General features: G+C 37.5%; 1 protein-coding gene across 5 annotated transcripts in view; it reads left to right on the forward strand.

Moving 5' to 3' along the window:
• Nucleotides 1-10,338, forward strand: part of plxnb1b (plexin b1b) — a 388,691-nt gene extending 378,353 nt beyond the window's left edge. For all 5 annotated transcript variants that reach the window (XM_028825049.2, XM_028825053.2, XM_028825050.2 and 2 more), the window contains 7 exons: nt 242-408; nt 1,509-1,669; nt 1,798-1,945; nt 4,000-4,064; nt 7,742-7,817; nt 7,935-8,009; nt 9,798-10,338. In XM_028825049.2, coding sequence (XP_028680882.1) covers nt 242-408; nt 1,509-1,669; nt 1,798-1,945; nt 4,000-4,064; nt 7,742-7,817; nt 7,935-8,009; nt 9,798-9,902 — 797 coding nt within the window. In that variant the 3' untranslated portion in view covers nt 9,903-10,338. The remainder of the gene's footprint in view (nt 1-241; nt 409-1,508; nt 1,670-1,797; nt 1,946-3,999; nt 4,065-7,741; nt 7,818-7,934; nt 8,010-9,797) is intronic.
• The last annotated feature ends 1,203 nt before the right edge of the window (nt 10,339-11,541 follow it).

The following is an 11,541-nucleotide window of genomic DNA, read 5'->3' on the forward strand; positions in this document are numbered from 1 at the left end:
ACTTATTGAATGGAGTATTCTATAATGCCCATAATAGATCAGGTAGCATGACACCAATAAGACATTTCATATACCCCCTCTGGTAACATGAATGATTTCTTCATCTTCTAGAGTAAATTCTTCTTTGTTTTTTTTCTGTTTAATTCAGGAATGGTTTTCTCACAAAATCCCTGCATTAAAACACATAAAATCTAATGGTGTTTTATAGGAGTTGTACGTTTCAAATTGTTCTTCCTTTCAGAAACTCCCATGTTAGAAGACGCTGACGAAGGTGGCATTAAACTTTGGCACCTTGTTAAGGCTAGTGAGGAGCCAGAACTGCCCAAACACCGTCGTGGAAGTCTGCGGGAAAGAGAACGAGCTAAAGCCATCCCTGAAATTTATTTGACGCGTCTTCTGTCTATGAAGGTTCTTATTTACATACCTCTCCTTTTTTCCCTTGGGGGAATTTGTATGCTAATTTTTGCACTTTAAAGGATTATTACACAATATTGGAGAATGAAGTTGATAGATTAATGCAGAACTGTGTTTAAGCCATTCAGTTAAAATGCACTTGTAGCATAATGTACAGACAGCTTTCATAGTATTATTATTCATCTTTGCAACTGCAGGTGGGACTTGAGTTACAAATGAGTTTCATTTCTGTGGACGCTCTTAACCTGATTTTTGTATGTAAATCTAAACTGGTACTGTAAAATGTCCATTAATGGGAAATCTGAAACAATGCATAATGCATTGTTGCTTGTTTTTCAGAAAAAAGTTACAAAGTTATTAAAAAAGACAGTGAAGCAATGTTACTGAACTTTAAATAATAAAACACAAATAACCTGAAATTTGAGTTTGAACTTCCAGTATATACAATGTTTTGAACTTACACGTAAACATCCTATAGTTTTCATAATGACACAGTACATCACAGAGTTGAAAAAAGGCGTAATAATGGCTTTAAATTACCAGCAACTGACTGTGCTTAATATCGCTCAGGATGTTCCCCTCTCATCGTCTACACTTCCTGAGATTGCGTGGCTGGGAAGTGTACTTGGGACAATTGGACTTTGAAGTGGTGGATTCTACCACACCAACAAGCAGTCAGCTAACTGGTTACCTTTGAAATAGTTTCTTGTGTAGATGCATACACACCATTTTCATTTGGTGAGACACATAAATAAAATTAATTGATTTAAAATGTTGACAAAAAATATTGTGTACTACACTGTACTATACATCAGCGTTAACAAAAGCTGCTAGATATTCAACCACATCAAAACTAATTCCTTTCATTCATAAGTAAACAGAAGTTGCTAATGGAAAATTAATTTAAAATTCAGTTGAAAAGAAAAAAATTGCAATTTTGCAATTACCCTGACCTCTGACCCACCTGTACAGGAATAACATTCACTGTCGGTGTCAAAGAGGATGTTTGCCATTATGAAACATGTTAAAACATCCTTGATTCATTGTCAGGTTTCTTAAGGGTCATATCCAAATCATCTTCTTTCTGATCACAGGGAACTCTCCAGAAGTTTGTTGATGACCTCTTTCAGGTTATTCTGAGCACAAGTCGTCCAGTCCCTCTTGCAGTGAAATACTTCTTTGACCTCCTTGATGATCAAGCTGTGAACCATGGCATTTCGGACCCTGAAACCATACATATTTGGAAAACAAACAGGTATACTTATTATATGTTCTTCATAATTAAGAAGTCAACTTTTTATGATGTTCCATATTTTCAGATGTGACTTTATACAGTATATGGGGCACAATCAAATTCTGTATTCCACATTTTTACTTTTACAGTTTACCCTTACGTTTCTGGATCAATATCATCAAAAACCCACAATTTATCTTTGATGTCCAGGCTTCAGATAATGTGGATGCTGTGTTGTCAGTCATTGCACAGACGTTTATGGATTCCTGTACAATTGCAGAGCATAAACTGGGACGGGTATGTGCTAAAAGATAACAACATACTTTTAAAATTTCTTTCATTTTCTATATACAGTGGAACCTCGGGTCATAACCATAATTCGTTCCAAAACTCTGGTCATAAACCAATTTGGTCATGACCCGAAGTAATTTCCCCATAGGATTGTATGTAAATACAATTAATCTGTTCCAGACCGTACGAACTGTATGTAAATATATTTTTTTAAAAGATTTTTAAGCACAAATATAGTTAAGTATACCATAGAATGCACAGCGTAATAGTAAACTAAATGTAAAAACATTGAATAACACTAAGAAAACCTTGAACAACAGAGAAAACTAACATTGCAAGAGTTTGCGCTATAGCCTTACGAACCGATCGCTGTAAACTTTTTTTTTTTTAACGATTTTTAAGCACAGGGGAAAAAAAAAGGAACATTTGAACAAATCCGAACTTTATTTAAAAACCAGCCGTAAACAACCAAGAAAGTAACACTGCAGGAGTTCACGCTAATAGCCTTAAGAACCGATCACTGTAAACACTTTTTTTAATGAGTTTAAGCAAAGAGAAAAAAAATGAACATTTGAAAAATCCGTAATTTATATAAAAACTAACCTTGCATGAGTCGAGTTCTGGCATGAAGGAAGTGAGGAGGAACTGGGTGGAGAGGAGATTACAGTTTTGAGGTAAAGTCCCTCTTCGTGATGCACGTCTGACCGAGAACAATGTACTGTACAGGGAGAGACTGAACACGTGCGTAAATCACCGGAGCGTACGAACCGGAAGGGAAACGAAAAAGAGTACAAAGAGTTCACAGCGAATGCACAGGGAGAGACTGAACACGTGAGGAAATCATCGGTGCGCACAAACCGAAAGGGAAACTGGCTTGTTCGTGTACCGAGTGTGTGGTCATGAACAGATGCAAAAGTTTGGCGAACTTTTTGGTAGTAACCCGATTTGTACGTGTTCAGAGACGTTCGTGAACCGAGGTTCCACTTTGTTTTTCTTGATGTTTGTTTTTTCATTTCTTGTTCATTTTCATTAAAACCTTGATACTAATTTAGTGCAAAGATATTTGACTGCTTTTGATCATAGGTTGTGCTTAATGTTCAGGAGAGATGTAATTGTTAAATAATGTGTTCAAAGCAGATCCGTGACAATTTTAAGTAGAAGTTATCATATCTTAACTGGCCCACCATGCAACCTTGAGCAAGTTAATTAAGTCATCTGCCAACTTGACTTTACAAATCTGAAAATTGTAAAGGAAAACACAATGGGAAGTAATTTGAAATGATAATGATCTTACAATGTAATATATAAAATAAAAATGACTGAGAAAATATTTTGAAATATTGAACCCAATGCTTTATTCTTAGCATGCATTGAGGGAAGTCCATTAGTATTCCTATCTTCAATTTAAAAATTTCAGATCTCCCATTACGTATACAAATCTAACATTTTTACTTTTATCTGCCACCAATCTGCCCAAGCCTGTATGCTATTGAGATCATTTGTTTATTTATATATATATATATATATATATATATATATATATATATATATATATATATATATATATATATATATATATATATAGCTAGCAGGGGCCCCACCACTGACCTCTGAGTCACTCTTAATATCACCCAATTCTGATGAGGGTCCACAAGGAACAACCCTCTGCTTCCTGGGTTTTAGCCAAATCTGTACCCATCTACACACTACACCCTGAGCTCCCACTTCTTTTATTTTAATGCCCAACTTCTCATGTGGGACCTGCTCTCTTTATCAAGTGTATGTATATTGGTATGTTTTTTGGGCTACATGTTATTTAATAAATTCACCTGCAATTTATTTAATGATGAATATTGGGGTTGTCTTGTAAAGACGTGAGAGATACTGTATACAGGTATCCATTTTTGCCTATATACATATTTGATTTATGCAGAAATCAAGACATATAGATTGTGCCGCTCTTCGTGGATGATCAAAGACGAGGCCTGTCTTGACTTGAGACCAGTGCTTTATTTCTTAAGATGCTTTCCAAACCAATCATCAGTTTTTATTTCTTGCAGGACTCTCCAATTAATAAATTGTTATATGCCAGAGACATCCCTCGATACAAGCAAATGGTGGAAAGGTAAATGTTTCTTTAATTTATTGAGCAGCAGTATGGTTTTCGGGTTAATACTTAAATTTATGCCCGATTAATTTCTGTTGATGGGAGGGAGAAAGCAGACTGTTTCTGAAAATTTGAAAAGTGCCTCAAGGCCTAAACAGAAAGTGAATTTTTGGCACATGTGGAAACTTGTTTTTAAATTACTGTTTTTGTTTAACTGTTCAAATATTTTCATGCTTTGTATTTGATAAAACTAAGATATATACAGTTTTACATTTACAACACTTTTGGAGGTTTTTATTTAGATTTTGTAAAGTATAAGCAAACCTTAAGTGCTGAAAAGCAAACGAACCTTTTAAAAACTCCCGTCAGTGATAGGTACCTGTATTTTTAAAGCGTGTTCTGCTAGAATGCAGTCAAGAGGCATGCCAAGTCAGTGCTTTGCCTAGAGTACGTTTTATGTTTAGGATGAGAAAGTGTTCAGCAGCATAGCCTCAGAATATGATCTTAATAATATGTTAATTTTTGGAATATTACAGCAAATAATTGCTGTGAAAGAAGATACTGATTACAACTGATACTTCATGCACTCTGAGATATAAAAGCAATACTGAATTCATCCTGGGCGCTTCATTTTGTTTTTTTCCACTTAATTTTTTTGCATTCAGGATGTTTCCTAAATTTTTAGCTGAAAATATTTTAAATTGCAAATTATACATACAAGTACCTTCAGAAAAATATTAAGCCCCATTCACTTTTTTCACTTTTCCCCTTGTTGTAGCCTTGTGTTAAATCTGTTTCAATTCATTTTTTTCAATCATCAAGTAACACTCAGTGGCAAAAAATTCAGTTAGAATATTCTGAAAATTTATTAAAAAGAAAAAAACTGAAATTATCACACTGACACAACCCTTTACTAAACACTTTGTTGAAGCAGCTTTGGCAACGATTTCAGCCCACAGTCATCTTGGGTATAATGCAACAGCACTCCTGAATTTGTGGACTTCCTCCTTTCTTCTCTGAGAGTCTCTCACGCTCGGTCAGCGTAGATCGAGACAGTCAGTGGACAGCTTATTTTCATGTCTCTCAAGAGATGTTTGACACGCCTCAGGTCTGGTCTCTGACAATGGCCACTCAAGAACATTGCCAGAGCTGTCCCTAAGTCCCTCCTGTACTTTTGTCTTTGTGCTTAGGGTCATTTTCCTGTTGGACAGTAAACGTTTGGCCCAGTCTGAAGTCCAGAGCACCTTAGAGCAGATTTTCATTAAGGATACCTTAGTACTTTGCTCCATTCAGCTTTCCTTCAGCCCTGACTATTTTCCCAGTCCCTGCTGCTGTAAAACATCCCCACACCATGATACAGCCACCGTCATGCTTATCTTGAAGTTGAAGTTGTATTGCCCAGGTGATGAGTGCTGCCTGGTTTTTGTCAGATGTGATGCTTAGAATTGAAGCCAGACGGTTCAATCTTAGTTTCATAAGATCAGAAAATTTTGTTTCTTACAGATGGAAAGTCCTTTAGGTGCCTCTCTGCAAACTCCAAGCAAGCTTTCATGTGTAGTCTGGCCATTCTGCCATTAACCTTAGATAACTTGGAGTATTGCAGTGGTGGTTAATCTTCTAGATGTTTCCTCCATATCCACACAGGAACTCAGACTGAATGACCATTGGGTTTTTGGCAAACTCTCTAACCAAGGCCCTTCTTCCATGATTGCTCAGTTTAGCTGGTTGGCCAGAACTTGGAAGAGTTGTGCTTGTTCTAAACTTGTTCCAGAATAGTTAAAAAATGATGGAGGTCACTGGGCTCTTAAGAGCCTTCAGTACTGCATACATTTTTGTGGACTTCCCCAACTCTGTGCCCCAACACAATCCTGTCTGTTAGCTTTGCATGCAGTTCCTTCAACCTCATGGTTTTGGTTTTGCTCTGATCCACATTGTCAGCTGTGGGACATTATATAGACAGTGCAGGTTCTTTTCTAGTAATGGAAAACTCTGACAACTTTTTTTCCCTGCACAGATATTTGAGGTGACATAAGAGGCATGGGGAATATCTAGTTTGGAAGCCAGAAGGTTGAGTATCTGCTGTTTGCAGATGTCCAATTTGCATCATCAAACAGATCTCCAGCACTAACAAAAGCATCATGCAGTAGAGAGTGATGGAGCTAGGATGAGAAGCGGTACCCCTAAATCTGAGGTCATTCTCCTCTTCTGGAAAAAGAGAGGCTTGCTTCCTGAAGACAGACAGGGAGGAGGTCATGTACTTCTGGATCTTGCTCACAAATGAGGAGTGTAGTAGTCATTAAACTGAACAACACATTGATATGCTGGATTTACAGACATTGTACAGGACTGTGGTGGTGAAATGAGAACAACTGTAGGTCATTGGACAGATCTTTCCACTTAACCAAAAAGATTGACTGGCACTAGGCGAAATAATAAGATTGTTGAATAGAATGGCAGGGCTGACTCTCCATGATTGGGTGCAGAGCCCAACAATCTTAAAAGATCTTTAATGTAGAACTGCTGCTTCTCCAGTTGAGTACTGGTAAATATTCTGTTGAGATCACTCAGACTAGGTCATTGAGAAAGCTCAGCATTATTTATTACCTGATAAACAAAAAGATACATTTTAATAAAGAACCATTTCATCTGTTCCATTGTTCATTTTTTTTGTCCTTGAGCTTAAGAGAAGTACTTTTTAACTAGCCATGTGCGCCCAACTACGTTGCGCGTGTTAAAGTTGTCTGTGAAGGGCTCCCTGTTAAAACGCGGCTGCCAGTCGTGAACTGGGCCCTTCGTCGCACAGCATTATGATTTTTTATAAGGGAAACAAAATTACAAAACAAAACCCTTGGACATTGATTTGATAGGAACGGCCTACTCGGAATCACTGTCCGAATAGTAATTATGTGGTGGTGGAGGAGCATTTCTGCTTCTCTCCGTTCACAGTCCGTCTCGTTTTCACGACGCTGTCGTTTCCTCTCACGATCTCTTCTCAACCTTTCTCCAATCTCGCAGGTTGTTTTGTGGCAATCCAAAGAGTAAGGAAGAAGCAATGCTTCTTTCTTGAACTCCAAATGCTGACTGATGGAAAATCACAGAAGTGTGTCCAACTTATATACTCTGACTGCCGACTCCAAGAAGTGGGTGAACATTCAATTTGGACGAAGTGCTGCCAACGACGGTCGGTAGAAACACAAAAAACCACAGTCTCGACAATGAAGCAGGTGTCGACGCCAGATCTAAACACAAAGAGTGGTATCAACAGTGTTTGTAAACGAAAGTAACAACCAAGGCAGTGTCATGGGAACATGAATTCGCGGACAAACAAAGATCAAGATCCAAATGAAGATTATATATAAAGATTAGTTAATTTAAAGCACAACAATTTGTTTAGTTTGAATGTCTGTGCTTTGAGGTGTGACTGGAGTACTGCAGTCTTCAGTAGTGTAAGCCTGGAGGAGATTCTTAATGCAGTGCCTATGTTTTAGCTGTCTCTCTACTGCCATCTAGTGCTTCTTCTTCTAATTCATTCGCGGACAAACAAAGATCAAGATCCAAATGAAGATTATATATAGAGATGGTGGAGTGTTATTTCTCATTTTACTTTCTAACATTTGACATTTTTGTTTTAAGTGTTGCATATCTTAAGTGCATACAGATGTAAGTTTCTTCTAACATGATTATTTCCTTAACAGGTACTATGCTGATATAAGACAAACCATCTCTGCCAGTGACCAGGAGATGAACTCTGCTCTAGCTGAACTGTCCAGGGTAATAAATTATAATTGAATTAATGCAACTTTTAATTCAGGACTGCCACGTGATCGTAAACCAGGCAAAATACTTGGGGTTTTTTGTTTCATTTTATTTTTGTTTTTGTTTTTCTAGAACTACTCTGGTGAACTGAATTACTTGGTTGCTCTTCATGAGCTTTACAAGTACATTAACAAGTATTATGACCAGGTATGTTTCTTTTAAACTTCAGTTGTTTGTTTGACACATGAACTGTTGATAATCTGTTTACCACCTACTATAAATAACTTAATCCAGTTCTGGAATTCAGATAAAAGAGTTAAAGCAAAACGATTCCAATACAGTGATCCCTCGCTATATCACGCTTCGACTTTCGGGGCTTCACTCTATCGCGATTTTTTTCTCATACACGCTTACGTCACTACGCATGCGCTTTCTGAGAACTTTTATCTAAGCCCCACGATGGCTCCTAAACGTGCTGCTTTTTCTAAGCCTTCTGACAATAAAACTAAGCGCCGGAGGAAGATGCTTACCGTCCAGGAGAAGGTGAAACTCTTGGATATGATCAAAGATGGCAATACCCTACAAAAGGCTCCTCACACATATGAAAAGACAACGCCAGCAACTGCCTATCAAGATGTTCTTCAGCCGCGCACCCAGACACCCACTGCCTACCTCTAGTACTCCTTCAACGGAAGAAGACAACGACGCACCTGCTGAAGATACCGCACCACCTTGTCACGCTTGGGTCGCAGATTTGCACAGAGACACAGGAGATTGTAGAAAAAAAAAAACTTTATTCAAAGCAGTGCAAACAAACATTTGTCTCTTTTCAAAAGTTTAAATGTGCTCCATGACAAGTCAGAGATGACAGTTCCGCCAGGGGCAGAGAATGTCTGAGAGAGAGAGAAAAACAAAACAACCAATTCCAAAGCTGAGAGGCAATGCACAATACTTTTAAGTAAGCAGAGTACCGCGTGAGAGGTTTAGCGCGCGTTATAGCGCAAGTAAGAAGGGTAAGGAGCAATGTGAAGGTAGACTGTCAGCTGTTTCAGGGGTTTTCCCAGGGACATCTGTGTCCTCTGAGGGTGCGATCAGCGCTCCAGCTTACAACCCGAAGACTCTCCTACTGAGCTCGTGCCTGCATAGGTTAGTGGGTGTGTGTAAGAACTGTGTGTGTGTGTGTAATTAAATTTACAGTACAATAATAATAATATGATATTTGTAACGTCTAATATGTCTTATTTTCTCTTATTTTGTCTAATATATTGGGTAATACGAGTGTAATGGTGACTAAAGGGTGTTATTTCATGTCTAGAGGGCTCTAATAATGTTAAAAAAACATATTTAGAAGGTCGTAAACAGGTTTTCTATACTCTAACTGCGAAAATATTCGATTTATAAATAAAGAATCCTACTTCGCGAAAATTCATTTATCGCGGTAGAGTCTGGAATGGATTAACCATAATAAACGAGGGTTCACTGTACTGTCAAAGTGCTAGTTATTTACAAAACTCATTTTGCACAGAAAATGCTAATCTTTTTGGCTCGATTTAATTTATTTAAATTGATGGTTCAGTGTTTTTCCATCCCCGTATATCTTCAGCAGAAAAGTGTCTGGTATGCCTCATTACTTAGTAGGCTTACTTAGTGAGAAGCTGAGCACTGAGACTGCAGAGAGTTAACCGCAGTTTCAGCAAACCATGTGGTGCAATACTGCAAGTGTAGCAAGGATGAGAACCAAATTTACTTACACAAACATGAAAACTCAATAAACATCACAGTTTCAGAATAAAAAATACTGTTCAAGCACGAAGTACTGTATGGTTTGAATGTTCGATCATGAAATATTTTGTTTATGCATGTTAAAGTGTACTGCAATTACTTTAAAATGTAAGAGTTTCAGTCTGACAGAGGCCACAGCAATCAAACCTAAAGGTCTCCCAAGGCCTCCCAGATGAGTTTCGAATGCTAATACAGAAGCTTTTGTTTTCTCAGATAATCACAGCATTAGAGGAGGATCCAACTGCTCAGAAGATGCAACTTGGATATCGCCTTCAGCAAATCGCTGCAGCAGTCGAGAACAAGGTCACTGACTTGTGACAGGAAATATTATTGGACAGTTTCATTAGAAAGAAGCAGTGCCAACAGAGTGTTACTTTTGTTACGTGGAACAAGTTTTCTGTTACACCTTCAACTTTGAAGAAAGTTTCAAGGATACAGTTTTGGAAAACAAACATAACAGAGTATCCTAGTTAAGGATTATACAACGTTCCAAGGAAGTTATTGCTTGTGTTCTCTGTTATACAAAAAGAACTAAATGTAATGGAGGAAGTTACCGGTATCACTTTGCTGCCATGTAAAGATTTTTGTTTGTATGTTTGGGAAACGGAGGAGACAGCTTTAACAAACAAAAGAGAGAGCGTAAATTGTATTAAAACCTGAATTTACATCCTGGCCTTTTAAAAAGGCATAGCGGTAGAATAGAGACACGAACGTCAACTGTCTCTCAAAATGAAAAGGAAGTGGTTTTGATTTTTATAAAAGAAGCAGAGTCGACATATCGGATCACACTTGTTGCACAAGTCCAAGCCCACAAATGCTGGAATTGGATAACTTAAAAGGTACAATGAGTAGCTTGTGATGAGGGAGGATTGTTTAAATGCACTGTTTAGAGAATTCAATTTGTAAAAATGTTATTTAATTAGAAGGTTAGCCTAAGGTCAGGTAGAAAGAGAATATATTGTTTTAACTAATGACCAGGAAAAGGACTGTGTAAAGAAATGTTTATTCTTGTAAGAGTTCTGTCTAGACTGTAACAGTTTAACCTTTTCATTACAGATATCTTTCAAAGTTTCTCTACATGTTTAATTCTGCACTAGCCCCAAATCGTTTTCCCTGTCCTAAGATAACATGCCACAGCTGGGCTAGCAGCGGCTCCATTCTTCAAATGCCTGGCATAGCAAGAATGACAGAGAGTCGCAATAATTAAGAGTTTCCGTACTCTGCAAAGGGTCCAAGTTCTACCAGGTTCATGTTTGTGCTGCTTCTTTCAGTAGTTTGCTTCTCCAGTTCTTAAGCCTTTGCATTGTTCATGAAGCTGCTGTTTGTTTAAGAAGTAAAGAGATTGTGAAAAACAAGATTGCACGCTGTCTTTTCTGGCCTGCACCTGTATATTTATTTGAATTAATTTATTTTTTCAGAAAGTAAGTGACCTACCTAAAACAGACATCTAGATCCAACATAATTTCATCTACTAGATAGCACAGAAAACCTGAAAAAAAAAAAAAAAGTGCTTTCTTTTCATGCATTTAGCTACAAGTGCGCAGCATGGCAGGATGTTACTCGTCTTTTCTGTCCTGTGTGCCTGTGTTTTATGTTACTGCTTTGCTGTGGATTTTTCTCCCTTTTATTGCAACCCATGGCAAGACTTTTTTGTAGTTTTTATCAATGAAGAGGCATTTTCAGCTCATTTGTATTCTATTGTTCATTAGAAACCTCCAGTGAAAATACCCTTAAACCCCAACCTAAAAGTAAAAGACAGTTGTCCACGTTTGTGTGACAGTTGCATTAACGTTAATTTTATTTTCTTAAATGCAGACTCGGGTTTTAACTTCTCAGTCTTTGGACAGACTTACTTAGTTTTTTGTGTCTGACCTTTATTTAGCCCATCCTAGAAATGTGTTTGGGTAACTAAATGGCACTTTTATAATTATTTTTTACCATATATTTTTGGGGTATA

Source organism: Erpetoichthys calabaricus, chromosome 18 (genome assembly GCF_900747795.2).
Source record: "Erpetoichthys calabaricus chromosome 18, fErpCal1.3, whole genome shotgun sequence".
Classification (NCBI taxonomy): domain Eukaryota; kingdom Metazoa; phylum Chordata; class Cladistia; order Polypteriformes; family Polypteridae; genus Erpetoichthys; species Erpetoichthys calabaricus.